General features: G+C 38.1%; 2 protein-coding genes across 5 annotated transcripts; one reads left to right on the top strand and one right to left on the bottom strand.

Annotated features, from left to right (window-relative positions):
* Nucleotides 1-38: 38 nt before the first annotated feature.
* LOC143846102 (nicotinamide adenine dinucleotide transporter 1, chloroplastic-like) lies at nt 39-9010 on the bottom strand. The gene is made up of 9 exons (XM_077354518.1): nt 8656-9010; nt 8216-8311; nt 6849-6955; nt 2531-2579; nt 2223-2335; nt 1140-1234; nt 807-895; nt 633-727; nt 39-543 (listed from the first exon to the last, which is right to left on the bottom strand). Exons 1-9 carry the CDS (start codon nt 8723-8725, stop codon nt 121-123), a joined length of 1137 nt encoding a protein of 378 aa, XP_077210633.1. The 5' UTR covers nt 8726-9010; the 3' UTR covers nt 39-120.
* Nucleotides 9011-10981: 1971 nt separating this feature from the next.
* LOC143892485 (kinesin-like protein NACK1) lies at nt 10982-21045 on the top strand. 4 transcript variants are annotated; one of them, XM_077397128.1, is made up of 16 exons: nt 10982-11209; nt 12861-12934; nt 13030-13346; nt 13482-13571; nt 13670-13770; nt 14068-14181; nt 14273-14354; nt 14465-14532; nt 14632-14691; nt 14784-14908; nt 17763-17961; nt 18094-18231; nt 18487-18579; nt 18703-19635; nt 19960-20288; nt 20387-21045. In XM_077397128.1, the coding sequence occupies exons 3-16, from the start codon at nt 13109-13111 to the stop codon at nt 20712-20714; spliced, it is 2898 nt and encodes a 965-aa protein (XP_077253243.1). In that variant the 5' UTR covers nt 10982-11209; nt 12861-12934; nt 13030-13108; the 3' UTR covers nt 20715-21045. The 4 variants fall into 4 exon arrangements, with proteins under 4 accessions (XP_077253243.1, XP_077253241.1, XP_077253242.1 ...); XM_077397126.1 differs by having other exon boundaries at nt 12861-12953; XM_077397127.1 differs by adding an exon at nt 12625-12712 and having other exon boundaries at nt 12861-13346.
* Nucleotides 21046-21290: the final 245 nt, after the last annotated feature.

Genomic DNA, 21290 nt, shown 5'->3' with positions numbered 1-21290 from the left:
TTTTGCGATGGCCGCTAGCAATTCCCAAGACAATGATATAAAAATCAAATATCTAATCATCTCATTCACCGCCTTGACATACAAAGCTAAAATGCTTGCATTTTATTCTCTTATTACGTCTCACTGTATGTGTTGGGTAGGGAAGGGGACTTTCACTGCCTTACCTGCAGGTGATCCTTGTCCCTCACCAGAATTGAAGTCTTTCCGATCAGTTTGCATCTGTGACCGACGAATCATGTCGTTTTTTTCTCTGGCAGGGTTACTTTCCAGCTTGGGTTTGGCATGACTGTTGGAATCCCGGTGGGTTTGCAGAGTTTGCTGCTTGGGAGGTAAAACTTGGTTGAAAAACCTTTTAACCATCTCAAAACTGGTAAAAGTAATAACTGCGGATGGGGTAGTTCTCAATAGATTAGTGGCACAGCCACGGTAAAAACCACGGATGCCTTCATTGCGGAATATCTTCTTAACACAGTCTATGACGCCAGTGTAATGGTTCTCAGAATTGCGAGATTGGCCTTGCTCTTGCAGCCTCGATCGTACAACCTGATGATGCGAAAATTCATAACTAAGAACAAAATGAGAGTACATAAAAGATATTTTCTAGGAGACAAAGGATGGAATTAGACATATACCTCGTGGGGGTAAGTCATTGTTGAGGCAAGTACTTTAGAGAGTGAAGAGGCAATAGCAATTTTTCCAGGGCCGAGTTGATCGACGGTCGTATTATCTGAGCATTTTGATTATGATCAGAGACAATGAAGGAAATGAAAGAAATGTATAACTTTGTAGTTAAAAATAGTCATTACCCCTTCTTGCCAGGTAATATTTAAGCTTTTCATATGCTGGAAACTGGATTGCGACATGGGTTACCCCAGCTAGTGAAGGCAAAAGGCCGCTGTTTACCACATAAAAACAGCATATGATATAAGCATTTGAGCCAAAGATTTATCTAGGTCTGTCAAAATAGTAATTCAGCTCATGGTTTATTTATGTAGACTAGGCGTGGGTGTTTGGCGAGTAAAATTAGATGTACCCATGTTAATTTGCATAGTCAATCTCAGATACTTTGCGAGCCAAATATCCCAGTACCCAAATCTTTGAACTACAGGTGGGGAAAAAACGAGCACCAAACGGCTCACCTGTATAATCCACGGATACCCTCTTCATGTGCAATCCTTTTCAAAGCAGAAAATATGCTCTTGTAAGGCACCACGTCGGGCCTCATTCCCTGTGTCTGCCAAAGAAGCAAGAAGAATGCACTTAGACCCAAAAAAGCCATAACCAAATTCATATTACAAGACAAAAAAAACGAAATGAATAAGCCATATGTGCTTCACTCAATTTAAATATAAAATGCCAATAGTGCACTATAAACTATGGCAGCCAAAACAGGAGCTAGGCATGGTGCTCCTAAATCACGCATGTGAAAAAAGCATCCATAATCTGTCTGCATATAAGTAATTGTGAAACAACCAATCACTCCAAAAGCTTAAGCTGTTGGAGAATGGCGTTATTTAAACTTTTATACTTCAACACTCCCCTCACTTGTGGCCCCTCTTTTTAAGGTTGGCCTACACGTGGCACATGTGGCCCCACTTTTGGGTTGGCCTTTATATGTAGATTTTTAATATGAAGCAGGTTTGAATCCAGAACCTTTGCTCCTCTGATACCATGTGAAACAACCAATCACTCCAAAAGCTTAAGCTGTTGGAGAATGGCGCTATTTAATCTTTTATACTTTAACAGTTAGGGGCAGAGCTACAATAATAATATTTTATTTCGTTAAAGAATTTCGACCGAAATTACCGAAATTTCGATCGAGATTTCGTCCCAAAAATCCGGAGTTTCGTGCACAATTACGAAATTTCGCTCGAAATTTTGGTTTCGTGCACAATTACAAACACCCCCCCCCCCAAACACACACACACACATGCAAAATCCCTATGTTACAAGGACTCTCCATGGAAATTTTCAACCAAGATTCCAGACAGTAAGTGGGGCCTCCCCAATGACCAATCCGGCCTCCCAATTGTAAATTCTTCGCCCCGCCCCTGTTAACAGTAATGATGCAGGAAGTACAGAAACCTTAAAACGAGAAGTCGAGAACAAAGTACAGCCAAGGGGATGAAAAATTGAACTATGAACGGTGTAACTACATCCAAGAAACTTCCCAAGATAATATATACCCAAGTAAAATTAATTTGATACCAGCTAAAACATACTTGGAGTCTCGTCTTGACAACCCACAATGGATTAGTTGCAATGGCTGTAGCAGCTCCAGCACCTGCAGCAGCTATCATATTTGCACCAAGTGGAAGCTGTTGATTCCCATCCACTACATTATGAACAGTCAAAAATTGTAACAAGCCATTGAATCAAAATAGTGAACCATCCTCTAGAGAGTAGAAATATCCCTGTCCCCAGAGGTTGTTAATCTTAAAAGAGTATTTAGAACATTGTCTAATTTAAAAAAGAACAAAAAAACGGAGCAAACAGAAGGCCTGAAAGGAAAAAGTATTGTATGACCAACCCTGAGAACGATGTAGCCCTTTGAGTTGCTCATAAACTGTGAAATATACCTGCATAAAGGAATGACAATATCTATCACTCATTACTCGTACTTGGAGGAATATATATATATATATATATATATATATATATATATATATATGAGAAAACGGTTCCTACACATGTGTAGATAAGTTATCTACACACTAGCTTAAAATACATTGGGGGCCACATTATTTGGGCGATCCAAACCATTCATATTTAAGGCCCTCACATAGATAGGGTGTCCACAAAAAATCAGATCGATAGGATCATCCTAACCATTCAAACTGTGGAGGCAAAATATGGACTAATTTGTGAAGGTTTAAAGACATCCATTTTACCTCCACAAATCGTAGGGTTGGGATGATCCTATGGATCTGATTTTTTGTAGACACCCTATCTATGTGAGGGCCTTTAAAATGGATGGCTTGGATCACCCAAACAATGTGAGCCCCCACTGTATTTTAAGCTAGTGTGTAGAGAACTCTCTACACATATGTGTAGGAACCGTTTTCTATATATATATATATATATATATATATATATAGAGGAAAGTGTTTCTAGTCTGGCCGACTAGAGATCATTCTCTAGTCCACCACCCAAAAACACATGGGTCCCACATATTTGGGTGATGCAAAGCATTCATTTGATGGGGCCTCATCATAGATAGGATGTCCACAAAAATTCAGCTTCATAGGATCTTCTTAACGCTTCGATTTGTGGAGTTAAAAAATGGACAGATTTGTGGCGGTTTATAGCCGTCCATTTTAAGCTCCACAAATCATAGGGTTGGGATGATCCTATGAAGCTAATTTCTTGTGGACACCGTCTCTATGTCAGGCCCCATCAAATGAATGCTTTGCATCACCCAAATATGTGGGACCCATGTGTTTTTGGGTGGTGGACTAGAGAATGATCTCTAGTCGGCCGGACTAGAAACACTTTCCTCATATATATATATATATATATATATATATATATATATATATATATAGAGAGAGAGAGAGAGAGAGCATAACTCTTGAATTCAAAGTTTAGGCAGGGCCACCCAAACACTAGTAGCAAACTTGCAATAAAGAGCATATCCCATAATTCAACATGGATTTTGACCTCCTTGTTTGAGGATAAAAGTTAAAAATACATGGGAAATGGCAGATTATTCTTAAAACCCATTGCAAGTCATGAACTTCAGTCGCCTAAATAAAACAAAGTTACAATTACATCGGTAACTTTTGATCAGTAGCACCCGCAGAGAAATTTTCTTATTATATAATCTTTCAATTGTACATACCCTTGTGATCATCGCTTGCCAGCAAAATCTTACTGCAACATCCCCTTTCAAGGCCGTTACAAAGAAATCGCGGTTCAAAATTGATGCAAAAGGTTGATAATTAAAATTAAAGCCATAAACTCAGGAATAATCCCGGGATTACTCAAGTTATCTATTGGAAGTACAGTTGTAAATTTCATTTCATTTCATCCGAAATGGACGAAACGTTTCGGTTTCGGCCGAAAACTGGAACGAAATGTCATTTCGTTCCGGATATTGGCCGAAATTGACCGAAATTTACTGAAAAGTTTCGAACAAAATTGTCTGAAATTTTCCGAAATTTCGTGGCCAAAATGAAATTTACAGCTAAGATTGGAAGTTTATTATTTTATATTCAGATCAAATCAAAGATCTCTCCCACACAATTTATAAATTTCAAGAAAGCAATAATTTCGGTTTTTCCAAATTTTCAGATTGTGGAGAAATATATTACTTAGTTGTTGATTGTGCTTCTTTCTCTCTGTTACATGTATTTTTCCACTTAAGGGTATTTATGTCATATTGTAAAATTCCACTTAAGGGGATAGGAAAGGTATGATACACGCTACACGAATTGTGAGCATAACAAATTCACGACAGCTTCTCTCTCATTCCAAAGAAATCTGCAAGTCATTAGAGCATATCTAAATACAGGGAGTGAAGATCCATCATTTTCTCATTCAAAACAAGATCAAAGAGTCTATTGGAACTGAAGAGAGAAGATTGATCTATCCCAAGTCTGTATAGCTGACTTCATCAACCGTATGACACCTCCAAGCATATCCGGGTGATATGATTGGTTTTGATAGATCCCACTCAAGAGGTATTTATGCTGATTTTTAAGCAATTTTTTGGCTGGTTTCAATAATGATTTTGATGAACTGAAAATTCCAGGTTTCTAAAATTTGAGAAGCTAGGTCTAGAGTTTTTTCACAGGTGATGGAGAACTACTTTGGAGTCCAAAGGTTTTAGACTGAGCATTACTAAGACAGAGTATATGAGGTGCAACTTTAGTAATGTAAGGAGGCGGAGCGAGGATGTAGTAAATATGACTGGACAGGAGGTACCTAAGAGGGATATCTTTCGCTATCTTGGTTTAGTCCTACATAAGGAAGGAGAGATTGAAGAGGATGCTAACCACATAATAAGAGCAGGTTGGTTGAAGTGGAAGCATGCTTCGGGAGTTTTGTACGACCGTAAAATACCTACCTAGTTGAAGAGAAAGTTTAATAAGACAGTTGTGAGGCTAGCCATGTTGTACGGCTCATAATGTTGGGCCACCAAGAAGCAGCATGTGCATAAGATGAGTGTAGCAGATATGCGAATGCTTAGATGGATGTGCGGCCACACAAGGCTAGATCGACTTAAAAATGAAGACATATGTAAAAAGATGGGGGTGGCACCAATTGAGCTTAAGATGGTTTGGGCATATCCAACGTAGGCCTTTGGATGCTCTCGTGAGAAGAAGTGACTCGTGCCAGGTTGATGAAGTAAAAAGAGGTAGGGGCAGACCGAAAACAAATTGGGTAGAATCAGTAAGGAAATACTTGAGGGCTAGGAATGTAACAGAGAACATGACCTTGGATAGGAGAGAATGGAAGAAAATGATCCATGTGGACAAACCCAACTAGTGTCAGGATTAGACTTAGTCAGTTTGAGCCGGGTAGCTCCTTTCACATTCTTCATGAAAATTTTCTAAAGGATTCATTAGCCGACCCCAACTAGTTTGGGACAAAAGCTTAGTTGAGTTGAGTTGAGTAGGTCTAGAGTTTTTCACCCATCCGCTAGCTGGTAAATCCAAGTCCTAATATTCAAAATAATATTCCAAGCTGAGTTGAGTTGAGTAGGTCTAGAGTTTTTTCAGCCATCCGCTAGCTGGTAAATCCAAGTCCTAATATTCAAAATAATATTCCAAGCCTATAGTGGATTTATAGCGAATAGATTTGGAGTGCGTCTTTTTAAAAAGCTAAAGGTACTGAAAGGTGTGCTCTGAGACTAGAATAAAATCTACTTTCAATCAATCGAATAGAAGACATCATAGGAGTCAAATAAGTCAAGCTAGACCTTTCTTCTGGCCATCTTTCTGCATTGAAGTCCCCCGCTATATAGCATGGACCCAGGAAAAATGACCTAATATTGGCAGGTTTGACCCAATGAAGATCCCTTTCTGAATCGTTATACAGAGGGAGGGGGCAGCATACACCGTAGACATCATCCAAGAAAAAGAATCAAAGGACAATTGGACTGATATGGACCAAGATTCGCAATTAATCTGACCACACTGAATTGATGATGGGTTCCACATTTTATTTATTTTTAATGGTTGATGATGGGTTCCACATTGGACATAATCCCCCAACAAGACCTCTCGAGGGAAGGATAGCCGCACTAGATCCTTCCCAAATAGAAAGGATCACACCAATGGTAGCTGATTCTAGTTTAGAGTAGACTCAACATGTCTTGCGTTCAGTGAATAGGGAATCAAACCATTTGGCATGTTTCAAGGTTGATAGGTTGGTGCTTGAGATGCTTGATCATATCCCTCCGTGAGGGTTTTGTGTTACATTTCGTTTTTTTTGGGGGGTGTTGTTCTTGACCATATTGGTTGGAAAGCTTTTGCTCAGTTAATAAATTTTCACCTTCTAAAAAATAAAAATAAAACTAACAATGACCTAGCTGACTTGCTTGGCTCACCGATCTCCATCGTTTGAGCAACTTCTAATGCTTTCACATTATAACTCAGTCCCAATTAATGGAGAAAGGAACAGGAAGGCTATATGGCAATTTCATGCTATAACACTCCTAGATTCATGAGCTTAAGAACAAACATTGCGAACCACCAATTGTTTTGCAAATGTTTCAAAAGGGACCACTCTGAAAGCACGAGATATAGTCAATATATATGTGAAGGCAAAAACCTCTCACCGATAAAAGGGAAGCCAAAAGTTTCTAGTTTATTGAAAAACCAATTTAAAGAAAAAATACTCACTGCCCAAGTTGGGAGTAGTGCCAATAGTGTAGGAGAAAGACCACGATACATTCCCTTGATGCCTTCATTTTTAATTATTTGTTTTACGCTTGCAACAATCAAACTACCTGATATTAACCAAACCACAAAACAGATTCAAAGATCCAAATATTATTAAAACATAACCAAAAACAAAAGACAATATCAGCTCATAACAGGAATTTATAAAATGTCAATCTATTTTTATTTTTTTTTAATGGTTGTCAATCTACTTTTTATTTGCAAATGGGCCACCTAATATAGAGAATCCAATCAAAAGTATCTAATAATGGAAACCTTTCTAGTATTGTATAAAAGGTATCTAATAATGGAACCCTTCCAATTTAAAGACGCATGCAGCCTATTATTGTAGTTGTTCCCCATACCAAAAAATTAAAAGGTTTTGCAAATTAATATTTTGAGAAGAACCAAAACCCCCCATTACCATATCTTATCAACCTTTAAATTTTAAAATAAAATCAAAATCAACTACACTCAACCAAAAATGTTGAACTTTTAAATGGGGGATTGATATCAACAACCCCCCCAATCACTGCACGACCTTGTTATTGTTTTGTGCCATATCAAGGATTGGGGAGGAATTAGTTGCCCAGACGGTTAAAAAAATGGAGCCCACATTGAGTTTGCACGTGGAGGGCCGCCGGAGAGTGGCTGCATTGCGGACGTAAAAGATACACCAGAAGAAAAAAATAAGAGAAGCCGAGATGGCACAGCCACATGGTGAAAAAGGAACCCTTAAAACCATATCCATAGAAAAAGAAAAAGCTTAATATTCTTAAAGAGACGCACACACTAACACAAGTTAAAATGTAGGTGGTAGTAAGAAATGGCAGGTAAATTTGATATTAATCTTCCTTCTCTGTATATTTTTCTCTTCTCCCTACAATGCAGGGCAATATCTTGGCATCCATCGTGTGCCTTCAGATACTTGATAGTGCATACAGTGGTTATCGCCCATCACTGACGAGAAACGAAGACGGTTGACAATCGGGGATCAAAGATGTGCATATAATTTCCGCTGAGTTTGTGATAGATGGTGAAATGCACGTTTTTATTTAGTGTACATTTTGATTCATTATTTGATCCTAGGGTTGTTTCCCAACAATAGGGGACAAAAAAATAAATTCTCAAGCATATCACACCTCAAAATGCTTCACGAGTTAGAAAGCACATAGATTTTCAAAGATGATACTCTATTCAAAGCTATCCATTTGCCAGCATAGTTTAGTCACTCCTTGACAACCAAAATAAACTCCATAACCTTTTAACAAACTAACATCTCTAAATGCTCATGTTGTTTCTGAAATTAAGGATTTTTTTTTTCTTACCTTTGTGGCCAGAATGAGGCTCTCTGGGGAGCACCTGGACCTGGAGTCTTGTCTTGATTACATCCAAGGGGCATACAACAGTCGCAGAAATCGCTCCTGCAGCACATATTAATTACACATATCATCAAAACCTAGAAATTACAACACTTTCTACAAAATTCCATTCGAAAATACTAAGAAGAAAATCTCCTCTAGATGGAATAAAGAATCAGTAATTTCATGTAATCCAATCGATACAAATCAAAACAGAAAACAACATTCAACCAATAGTAGAAACAATGTTTAGAGAAATTCAAGAAACTTAAAATAAACACGAAATCGAAGATAGAAAAATGCAATAAGAAAGGAAATTCGAACATGCAAATAGAGAAAAAAAAAAAAAAAAGAGGGAGAGAACTTGAAACCCTAACCCTAAGTATATATATAAATAAAGAAGAAACCTGCAGCAGCACCAGCAAAGGCGTTGCAGAAAAGATCTCTGCCACTTGGGGCTCCTGGTTTTCTGGTCATGTTGAAATGTTACAGAGCCGCGATGATAGAATTAGGAAACCCCTTTTTTTTTTCTGAAGGGATTTGGAATATGGCATGAAAAGGGAGAGAAACATTATGGAATATAAACCCTCTCATCAAATCGCTTATATCTCACAGGGTTTTGATCGCCGGGTTTTAAACGGGGAACTGACTTAGAATGCCGGGTTTTAGACGCCCATTGAAGAAGAAGAGCAATTTCATTGTTGTTGACTGAGTGGAGAACGTGTACAATTTCATTGTTGTTGAGTGGACTCATTGATTTTCTGTCCTAACGTGTTTTGACCAATTTTTTTTTATAGTCCCGTGTATTTTCAGAATGTTCTGTACACGGCTCACAAATACGACCATGTCCGCCCACTCATCGTATAATTTCTCAAATATCAGTATCATTTTCTTTTCTACCTCAAATGTTATGAAAATGCTTAAAAAGCAATGGAGGGAGACCGAAAGTAAGACCAGGCAGAGGACCAAACAAATGGCTTCTCACCACAACTTCACAAGTGACATAAGCCTGCCCTTAGGTTTAAGAAAATCAATAAGGGCCCTTTTGGATGCCGAGAAGATTTGGATTTGGATTTCTCACATCTGCAGCCCTTTTTGTGTTTTGATCTGGATCCGGATCAAATCCTTTGATTTCCAAATCAGCGACTGACAGTGAAAAAAATCAGATTTCCAAATATGCTGTGGAAATAAGTAATTGAAAATCCCTATATCTAGCAGTTTCCTTCACCCTCTACCTCTATCCTCCAGTAGAAAGTAACCCGTTCCCTCTCTGTCTCCCTCAAAGTGAGATGGCAGGTCTATTCATTTTGTATTCATGACTTAATTCCAAATCCAAATACAAAATATGAGGTATCCAAACAGGCCCTAAAATTAGATTTTTTTGCACACATGGCATAATCTCATTGTTGGGCTCTCCCACTGGTTTTCCTTTCTTTCTTTTTTAATCAATTATCTTAAACACGGAATCAAGACATGTGGGTTGCCTCAACTGTCTCGATTGCACGTACGTATCCCCCGCATCGGACCTTAGAAGTGATCATCCTATTGGAGATGTTACTCGAGGTATAAGTTGTGCCTAACAAATGAATGATTTGGATCTACAAATAAGGAAAAAAGTGGGTCCCAATATATTATTTGAAAAAAATACGTGCATACCCGTTATGGACACCACATAAAAACTCTTATTTAGATTAGAGTCGGGAAAACATGATTTGGCAAAAAACAAGATGGGAAAATTTCAAGTATAATATGGTATTGGTTCAAAAAAACATAGTAAAAAAACAGAAATAGGAAGAAATATGTTTAAAATTTTGTCATAAAAGTTAAACGGGGCACTAAATGGCAAACCGATAAAACACATTTAAATTTTTTTTTTTACTATGCTCTGTTAACTATGATTTAGATGAGTGAAAGACTAGCACATTGCACTTAAAAGCCCTAGATATTTCAAAATAAACTTGTTCAGTCAGGATAGTGAGTCCCAAGAACATCCTGTCCAAGGACTATAGTCCAGGGCTCCATTTCTTTTGACGTAAATTGGGCGTAAAAACAGATTTTACACCCATTTATGCACTTAAAATGAGCATAAATTTTGTTTTACGTCCATTTTAAGAAACAAACTTGCTCTATCTTCAGTATAGATATTATTTGAACCGTATTACACTTAAAAATCCTAGATATTTCAAAATTGGGATTTGCTAGGTGCGATCACAGAAGGCATTTTGGGGACCGGCTGTTGCATGAGAGGGCAGCCACCTAATATTAATAAATGAATAAGACAAAATCTGAGCTTATGTGGCTGCTCTTTCATGCAACAGCCGGTTCGCCAAATCCCTTCAGTGATGGTCCCAAGTAAATCCCTATTAAAGGGGTCTTTGATTAAGCGGATTTTAGAGGGTGTATTGGGAACGTGCTTTCAATAAACGTTTTAAGACCTTTTCGTTGCAAGTAAGTGTGAAAACATGTTCCCATTGCACCTATGATATCTTCGCCACCCACTCTAGGATTATGCGCCCCACTTTTAACGTGAATTGTGGGCAGACTTCAACGCTTTTTGACGTCAAATCACGCAGTTAGGCGCATAATCCTATAGGGGGGCGAAAAGATCATCGCCCAAAGCAAAACCCTAAACCAAATTTTCTCGCCGAGTCCGAGAAAACTAGCCGTTGCAAATTCAAACGAATAGTACCCGTCGCACTTTTACCCCTTTTTCTTTTCTTTTGCTCTCTCTCTCTCTCTCTCTCACATAAAAAACCCGTGATACAGCTATTTCTGTAACGCTCCTCTCTCTCTCTTCTGTTTATTGATTTTAAAATCAAATTCCATCTTCCCACCTGAGAAATTTTGGCCTCATTTGGTCGATTTCAAACCGGAATCTATCTGGTTTTGTCTTGCTGATGTAGAAGATATCGCCTGCGCAAGAATAGTTCTTCAAGACACGGCTTATCTTCAAAAATTTCTGTCAGTATCTCTCGTCTTTTTTTCTTTTTCTTTTTTGGCTTAAAAGAATGATGGATGAACCTAAAATATGTCAACCCTATGGGTTTTATATGGTTCTGATGCTTTAGATCTGAACATAGAAAGGGTTTTGGTCTGCAAAGAAAGGAATTCAGCGTCTCTCTCTCTCTCTCTCTCTCTCTCTCTCTCTCTCTCTCTCTCTCTCTCTAAAGAAACCCTATAAATATAAATCAGAAAGAGAAATTGCATTTCTTTATTTGTTTTTTGTGAAATTTTAATCGATTCCCTGTAAAGAAAAATTTAAAGGAATTCTAGAAATGTGAACAGATAAAAAAGAAGGTTTTGGTCCTCTTTTTTTTAAAAATATTTTCCCCAAGTTTTTAAGAAATAGAAACAAAGAAGCATTTAAAATTTAAAATCAGATTGGAAAATTAGGTTTTGATGAATTAAAAATGAAGACAATCGTAAAAACGTGGGGGTGGCACCAATTTCCGTAGAAGATGAGAGAGCACCATTTAAGATGGTTTGAACGTAGGCCTTTGGATGCTCCGGTGAGAAGAAGCGACTCGTGCCACGTTGATGGAGTAAAAAGAGGTAGGGGCACACCGAAAACAACTTGGGTAGAAACAGTGAGGAAAGACTTGATAGCTAGGCACATAACAGAGAACATGACCTTGGATAGGATAGAATGGAAGAAAATGATTCAAGTAGATGAACCCAACTAGAGCCAGGAATAGAGCCCCGGGTAGATTCCTTTCACCTTCTTCATGAAATTTTTCTAAAGGATTCATTTAGCTGACCCCAACTAGTTTGGGAAAAAAGGCTATGTTGAGTTGAGTTGAGTTGAGTTGAGGAAAACTAGGTTTTGAGTTTCTGGGTTTCTTTTTCTTCTTCCTCTTCTTCTTCTTTTTTGATTGGTTGGGTTTTTCTTCTTTAAATGGGTATTATTTGGATCTCTACTTTTCTTTAGATTTTTCTCTTTTAACTTGGATGGAATGCAGATTTCCACCGTATTAGAGTTTCATTTCAAAGGATCACTTTCCAATTATTTTAAATAGAGAAATCTGCAACTTCTCTGGTAGTTAGTTCTATTGATGCAAATATGTTTGAAACAAAAGAAATGACGCACTTATGATTTTATGAAAAGAATAGGGTTTTGTGTGTTGCCTTCTCTTTTCCCAATTTCTCCCTCCTTAAATATCGTGTTTGAAAATATTCATTTTAATTTAACTCTCTATCAATTTCTTCAACTCTATGTTTTATCATGAGATATGAAAATATTCAGTTATAATTTAATCTTTCATGTTTACTTTGTTTGAGTTGTTCCCCATTATTCAGTTATAATTTTAATCTTTCATGTTTACTTTGTTGAGTTGTTCCCCATCTTTCTGCATAAAATATCTCTTTTTGTGTTGCAGATTTTTTTTTTGCAAATATTTATCTGTTGTCCTGCTCTTACAATGATGTAGACCGGGTCCTGTCCAAAGTACAACAGGGCCTATTCTAGTAAGAATAGTGTTTTTTTTTTTTTTTTTTTTTTTGGGGGGGGGGGGGGGGGGGGGGGGGGGGGGCGTAATTGTAATAAGCATCAGACAGTGATACTCCAGGCCTTGTTGCAGTTGATAGTAATCCTGTTTCTTTATTTCTGTAACAGACGATATTCGGAGTGGCCAAGCTGCGGCTTTTGCTCGACCTTGAATTGCTAGTAAATTGTTGAAGAAAGCACTCGTATAATGACGGTTGAATTGTAATAAGCATCAGACAGTGATACTCCAGGCCTTGTTGCAGTTGATAGTAATCCTGTTTCTTTATTTCTGTAACAGACGATATTCGGAGTGGCCAAGCTGCGGCTTTTGCTCGACCTTGAATTGCTAGTAAATTGTTGAAGAAAGCACTCGTATAATGACGGTTAGAACTCCCGGTACTCCTGCTTCAAAGATCGATAGGACACCTCTATCTACTCCTGGAGGGCCCAAAGTTAGGGAGGAAAAGATTTTTGTTACTGTACGAGTAAGGCCACTAAGCAAAAGAGAACAAGCCCTCAAAGACCAAGTAGCATGGGAATGTGTTGATGGTCAGACTATCCTGTTCAAGACATCATCACAGGAGCGCTCAAGTTTGCCGGTCTCTTACACTTTTGGTGATAAATTCAACATCCATTTGATTAATGTGTAGTGTTAGAGATTTGTGTTTTTCATCATTTTGAATATCTATTGTATTATCCAGTTGATAGAACTAAAGAATTAATGGATATAAGATGATGATTTTCTGTCAGATAAAGTCTTTGGACCTGCTTGTTTAACTGAGATGGTCTATGAAGAAGGAGCAAAGGATGTTGCACTGTCTGCATTAACAGGAATTAATGGTAATATACAAAAGGATTCTTTTTTTATTTTCAAATTTTTATGTGGTAACTGGTTTAATGTAGAGTTCCATGGTTTCTTGATCCGTCTTCATTTTCAGCTACTATATTTGCATATGGGCAAACTAGCAGCGGAAAGACATTCACAATGAGAGGAATTACGGAATGTGCTGTAAATGATATCTATAGGCATATATTCAATGTAAGTTTGAGTTATACTTCCATTTATTGTTCTTATGCTATTTAGTTCCTAAGCAAAGTTGTATGGATAGTCATTCTTTACCTCATTTAAATTTTATTTGTACAAGTTTGGATATTAATGTTCGCAGAGAAAATGACCCTTCTTTTCTTTGATGGTTCATTGATAGAGACAAATTTAGGCATCTTAAAGTGGAGAAATCCAGGATAGAAGTTAAATAGCCAAGACGGTTTTTATATTCTCTTGATTTGTTCAATAAATAACCAAGCTGATTTTTATATTCTCTTGATATGTTCACAGACTCCAGAGAGGGATTTTACTATAAAAATTTCTGCCTTGGAAATTTATAATGAGATAGTCAGGGACCTGTTAAATCCAGATTCTAGTCCTCTCCGGCTTTTGGATGACCCGGAGGTACTATATGGAAACACGTTAGCATGGGAAATTTTTTATCTTTTATCTTTTGGTTTCCTGAACTGATTTCGAATTCTTCGTCTGCACGTAGAAAGGAACTGTGGTTGAGAGGTTGACAGACGAAATAGTGAAGGATAGTCAGCATCTGAGACACTTAATCAGCATCTGTGAAGGTAAAATATTAAGCTTCAACATTACATAGGAACTATGATATTTAATCTTGACAGATGTTCTATGATTGTAATGACATAATGATGCTTTTTCTAACTAAGATGTCTTTCAGCTCAAAGGCAGGTTGGTGAAACTTCCCTAAATGATACAAGCTCGAGGTCACATCAAATAATGAGGCTGGTGAGTTTAATGACTAATGATGCTTTTAGAAGGCTCATATATAAAAGTATTTTTGGCTTATAACTTCATTTACATATATTTTTTTTACTGTTAATCCAGACAATAGAGAGTAGCCTCCGTGAAAATACAGGATGTGTAAAATCTTTTGTGGCCAGCCTGGTAATTTCATTCCCATCTTTCATTGCACACTACAAATTTCATGATGAGTTTTAATTAAGAGATTTTAATTGTTCTTACATGCTTTCCTTCAGAATTTTGTGGACCTTGCAGGAAGTGAAAGAGCTTCTCAGACACATGCGGATGGCACTAGGTTAAAGGAAGGATGCCATATTAACCGTAGCCTTCTGACTCTAACGACCGTAATAAGAAAGCTCAGGTAAGCTATATTAGAGGGAATGTTGTTTCTTAGAGTTAAATTGACTACGACGATGGCATGATCATCACCCCAAGAGAGAGAGCAGCTTTGGAAGATTTATTTTCATGATTTTCTGATGATACTTTTATTTTCATGATTTTCTGATGATACTATATATTTGGCTTCTGACAAAGTCCTAAACACACTTTGCTGTGGGGATAAAGTAGTTTGCTAGAAATAAATGGGGATTTGGAAAGTAGTTTCAAGGACTAATTAGAGGTGAAGCTCGACATAGAGGGAAAACCTCAACACAGAAAAACCAAGGGATTTTTGTGTGTGTGTGTGTGGGTGGGTGTGTTGTGATGGGTCATGGACTTTCTTTTTGATGAAAAACACCTCAAAATAGAAACAAGCCGTCTTGATCTATGTAGGCAAGTGGCAAAGATACATAGAGGGCTAAGACTTTGTCATCGTGTGGTTTAGGGATAAAGGTTTGGGCTTGAGTTTCGCTAGAAAGAAATGGAGATTTGAAAAGGAATTTCAAGGACTAATTAGAGGTGAAGCTCGACATAGAGGGAAAACCTCAACACAGAAAAACCAACGGATTTGTTTGTGTGTGTGTGTTGTGATGGGTCATGGACTTTCTTTTTGATGAAAAACACCTCAAAATAGAAACAAGCCGTCTTGATCTATGTAGGCAGGTGGCAAAGATACATAGAGGGCTAAGACTTTGTCATCGTGTGGTTTAGGGATAAAGGTTTGGGCTTGAGTTTCGCTAGAAAGAAATGGAGATTTGAAAAGGAATTTCAAGGACTAATTAGAGGTGAAGCTCGACATAGAGGGAAAACCTCAACACAGAAACAAAGGGATTTTTTGCAGTGTTTAATAACGTGGATGTGACGAGAAAAGCGGCCAAGAAAAATCATTGTCGACTTGGCACGGACGGGGCCAAGAACGCAGTTGGCGGTCATAACCCAGGAGAGTCAAAGGAGATTTTATTGACTCTGTAGGACAAAAAGCAGAATGCATATGCATTGCAATGCAGAACGCGGTCTAGGTAAAAGGGAGTCGACTCGGGCGTGTTCTGAGTCGAGAACATGGTTTTAAATTTCGACCGAAATTCACCATACTTGAAACGTTACAGGATTTCGCTGAAATTTTGGTAATTTCGCCCGAAATGGGCGAAATCTCAATTTTTTTAACACGAAAATCTAAAAATTTCAGTTTCAGTGAGTGGCGAAATGCATACCAAAACCGGAATTTAAAACCATGGAGTTAAGTCAACAAGTTTTTAAATGCTGGATTTTTGTGTGGGGTGGGTGTGTTGTGAGGGATCATGGACTTTGTTTTGGTGAAATTACCTCAACATAGAGACCAAGGGATTTTTATGTGGGGTCGAGTCAACGAGTTTTTAAACGCTGGATCTTTGTGTGGGGTGGGTGTGTTGTGAGGGATCATGGGCTTTGTTTTGGTGAAATTACCTCAACATAGAGACCAAGGGATTTTTATGTGGGGTTGGGTGTGCTGTGAGGGGTCATGGAGTTCCTTTTTGGCCAAAATCAGATTTTCAAGGACTAATTAACAGGGGTGGGTCGAGTGGGACTAGGTCTTTCTTTTTGGCGTCAGATTTCGGGGGGACTTTTGGTGAATATCAGATTTCGGGACATAAAAAGAATAATCAGGGTCTTCCTTTTTGGTGAAGATCATCAGATTTTGGGGGCCAGGAACTTTCTCTTCAGTGAAGATCAGATTTCAGGCCATAAAAGGAATAATTAGGAACAACCTCAACATGAGGGAGAAACTCAATGTTAGGCCTCAATTAACAGATTATTGAATAGGGAAGAATGCCAATATGTATTATGTACATTAGGATCTTGTTTTGGATAAGGGTTTAGACCTGTGTAGGTAAGTTTTTATAATAGAAGACTTTATAAAATTGGGTCGAATTTTGCACGTAATGAATTTGAAGGTTGAAACATGTGGTATAATTGAAAAGAAGTAGAAACAAAGATGAATGAAAGAGGGAGAAAGAACTCAACCTCAATATGTAATTTTAGCTCTTGAACTGGATTAGGTTTCAACCTGTCTAGGTGTGATGCCAGTAGAGAGGACTTACTAAAATAGGGTCAAATTTTGCACAGAAGGGATTTGAAGGCTTAGATAAGTGACACAATGAGAAGTAGATACAAAGATGAGTTGAATGAAAAAGGAGAAAAAACTCAACCTCACAATATGTACATTAAGATCCTGACCTGGATTAGGTTTCGGCTTATGTGGGTGTGGTGCTAATAGAAGGCTTACTAGAATAGGGTCAAATTTGTGCTGAATGGATTTGAAGTTTTAGATAAGTGGCATAGTGAAAAGTAGAAACAAAGACGTGTTGAATGAGAGAGGGAGAAAGAACTGAACCAAGAGAAAAGAAGTACAATGTACAACATAGTTCAAAGATTCTTGAAGGGAGAGAGGGAGGAAAAGAGCTTAAACTAAGAGAAAAGAAATACAATGTACACCGCTAGTTCATAGATTCTTGAACTTGGAACGATCCACTGCTGGAAAGATAGCCTGGAGTTTTGTAATTTAGGCTAATTTCTTGAGAATGATTTTTTTATTATGTTCTATTGAAGTTCTATAGTTTAGAAAGGGGGAAAGTGAATTTTCTGAATTTTCAGAAAAAATATAGATCATTGTGAGAAAAGACCTTTGGAATAAAGACAATTCTCCTACTAATCTGGCCCGGAATAAAGAGTAGTGGTCATATACCATACCGGTCTGGTATAATCGCTAACTGTATTTAATACTTGGTGGGTGCTTTTGGATGGTCCCTAATGAGTCATTAATCCTTTAGTAATGATAATGAACTCCCTTGCACTTGCAGTGGTGGGAAGAGAAGTGGTCATATACCATACCGGGACTCCAAGCTCACCCGTATATTGCAGCTCTCACTTGGTGGAAATGCTCGGACTGCAATTATATGTACCTTGAGTCCAGCGCTGACCCATGTCGAACAGTCACGAAACACTCTCTCCTTTGCTACCAATGCAAAGGAAGTCACTAACACGGCCCAAGTAAACATGGTACTCCCTTTTATTCCCAACTTTTGTGCAAGTTCTGTTTTTTTTTTTTTTTTTTTAAGTTCTGCGTTTTGAATTTCCTGAACTGTTTCCCAATAGCATCGTAGCTGATTTTTTTTTTTTTTTTTCAAACAGTTTATATCGGAGAAGCAATTAGTGAAGCATTTGCAGAAGGAGGTAGCTCGGCTTGAAGCTCTCCGCACCCCAGAAATATCTGCAACATCTTCAGGCTCTGAAGCTATATTGGTGGAGAAAGAGTTGAAAATTCAAAAGGTATATACTATATGATACTTATGTATTTCTCAGGATTGGATTTTTTTTTTTTTTTTGGGGGGTGGGGGGTGGATTTTGGCTCTGATGCCCATATTGATGGAGAGAACTGAAAATTCAGAAGGTATACTATATAATACTTACACATATCTCAGGATTGGAGGTTTTTTTTTTTTTGGTGGGGGGGGTGGAATTTGAGATGAGTGATTAAAAAAATTGCACCAATGACTGTTATCTTCTCTGCTATCCGATGTTCAGATGGAGATGGAGATGGAAGAACTAAAGCAACAGAGAGATATTGCACAATCTCAGCTAGATGAATTGCGCAGAAAAGTGCAAGGGGAGCAGCCAGTATGTCTCTCTCTCTCTCTCTCTCTCTCTCTCTCTCTCTCTCTCTCTCTCTCTCTCTCTCCATTTTCAGTCAATTTTTCAGTGATATGCTGTCTGTTTATTCTTATTTTATGTCTATTTCAGGAAGCAAAACCATTTGGTGAGGCGGCAAAGTGTCTTTCGTTTTCTGGCACATCATCTCCAAACGACATAAAGGGGCTTGTTGGTCGTGAAAGAACTCGAAACACAATGGGAAGGCAAACCATGCGGCAATCTTCAGCAGCTCCATTTGTACTCAGGCATGAAATTCGCAAACTCGAACAACTACAAGAACAGCTTGGAGAAGAAGCGAACCGAGCTCTAGAAGTGCTTCAGAAAGAGGTTGCTTGCCATAGACTAGGTAACCAAGACGCTGCCGAGACTATTGCCAAACTACAAGCAGAAATAAGGGAAATGCGTACTGTTAAATCTACAACGAACGAAGTCATTGTTGGAGACATGGGTGCTGACCGGAATGTGAGCGCAAACCTCAAAGAAGAGATCACTAGACTTCATTCACAAGGAAACACCATTGCTGATCTAAAGGAGCAACTCGAAAATGCCCAAAAGTCTTTAGATAAGTTGGTGTTGTCGCTTCCGAATCAGCCCAATGAGGGGACTCCAAAATCTAGGTCTCAATCAAAGAAAAAAAGGATGCTCCCATTGACATTGAGTAATAATTCCAACAGACAAAATCTTATAAGATCACCATGCTCGCCTTTATTGTCATCTCGGCAAGTGTTGGAATCTGAACCTGAGAACAAGGTTCCCGAGACTGAACAAGTTGTTGCACCTAGTGGTGAGGCTTTGTTAGGTTCTGAGAAAGCCACTCCAACCAAGAGTGAGGATGGTGGAGATATCTCATCAAGGGAGGGCACCCCATGTTATAGGCGCTCAAGTTCAGTTAACATGCGAAAAATGCAGAAAATGTTTCAAACTGCAGCTGAGGAGAATGTTAGGAGCATTAGGGCTTATGTCACTGAACTTAAGGAGCGTGTTGCTAAGCTGCAGTACCAAAAGCAACTACTTGTTTGCCAGGTTAGTTACTAAACCCGGAATACTGTCACAAATGTCTTTCTTGGGAATTTCTCGGCAAGGTAACATCTTGGGATATATTTTTTATTTTTATTTTTTCGGGCTTATATCGGGGGAAATGATAAAATAAAATAATTTAAAAAAATATATAAAAAAAGATAAAATTAAAAATATTGTGATATTATCGCGGTAAATCAAAATATCACGATAAAATTGCTAAATTTTGAAAATATTGGAGATATTTGTGACATAGTAAACCAGAATACTGTATCAAAGTTTCCTTATAAAGTGCTGAAAATTTCATTTCTAATGTGTTTATGCCATTAGGTGCTGGAATTAGAAGCGAATGAGGCTGAGGGATATGATACAGTTGACACCGATGAGAATGCATCTGAACTGCAGAAATCCCCTGCATCATGGCACTCCATGTTTCTGGAACAAAGGCAGCAAATCATTCAATTATGGGATTTATGTCATGTGTCTATAATCCATCGGACGCAGTTCTACATGTTGTTCAGAGGTGATCCAGCCGATCAGATATATATGGAGGTAGAGCTTCGGAGATTGACTTGGTTGCAACAACACTTGGAGGAACTTGGTAATGCCAGCCCAGCGCCACATGTGGGAAGCGAACCCACAATCTCTATATACTCTAGGTAGGTATAGGCATTTTGCCATTCATTTCCTTCAACTGGTGACTAAAGTGAGATTGCAATCTGAAATGTTTCTCTCTACTGTTTTCTGATTGTTGCAGTATCAAAGCATTGAAGAATGAGAGGGAGTTCCTTGCAAAGAGGCTGAACTCACGGTTGACTCCAGAGGAGAGAAATAATTTGTACATAAAATGGGAAGTGCCACTCTATGGAAAGCACAGGAGGCTGCAGCTAGTGAACAAGCTATGGACAGATCCTCATGATGTTAAAAATGTACAGGACAGTGCAGAAATAGTGGCGAAACTCGTGGGATTCTGTGAAGGCGGTAATGTTTCGAGGGAAATGTTTGAGCTCAATTTTGTCCTTCCAGCAGATAAAAAGCCATGGCTTTTGGCATGGACTCCAATATCAAATCTTTTACACCTGTAAGAACCATATCTACACCCCCACCCATAGCAATGACGTGGCTGTGCGATTGCAAGTTGGTGTGGAGTTGCAATTGCATTGCGGTCCGTTGTACATATACAAATTTTGGGAGGCTTCCTTATGGATTTCTCGGTCCTTGCTTTCGTTTAATGCATGGTGAGTCTGTCTTAGGATTTAAATTGTCTGCCAATGACAGTAAAGCTATATGTTGTTCTTTGCATTCTTCAGTAACTAATTCAATTCATTGTCTTGCTTTCGTTTAATGCCTAGACAAAATTCAAGCTATTTGTTATTCTTATTCTTCAGTAAATAATTCAATTCCTTTTCTCTCCTATTTTAAAGTTGTCTTCTTCCTAGATGTTTTGTTATTGTGGCTTTCATTGAAGGCAAAACTTTACACATGTTTTCTTCATGCCATTTTCTTCGAAAAGTTCCCTATGATGTATATTTCAATTGGACTTGAATATCAAATACTAGAGACCTAGAATCTGCAGCAGAGTATGGCACCTTTGGATAAAATTTCATGATAAACTTCACAAAGAAACCCATTTTTCTGAAGGTTGATAAAATTTCATTGAA

Source organism: Tasmannia lanceolata, unplaced genomic scaffold (assembly GCF_043159265.1).
Source record: "Tasmannia lanceolata isolate RefF3 unplaced genomic scaffold, GAP_Taslan_0.1 ptg000015l, whole genome shotgun sequence".
Lineage (NCBI taxonomy): Eukaryota > Viridiplantae > Streptophyta > Magnoliopsida > Canellales > Winteraceae > Tasmannia > Tasmannia lanceolata.
Note: the sequence above shows the minus strand (reverse complement) of the source record. Positions and strands in the feature narration are given on the sequence as shown.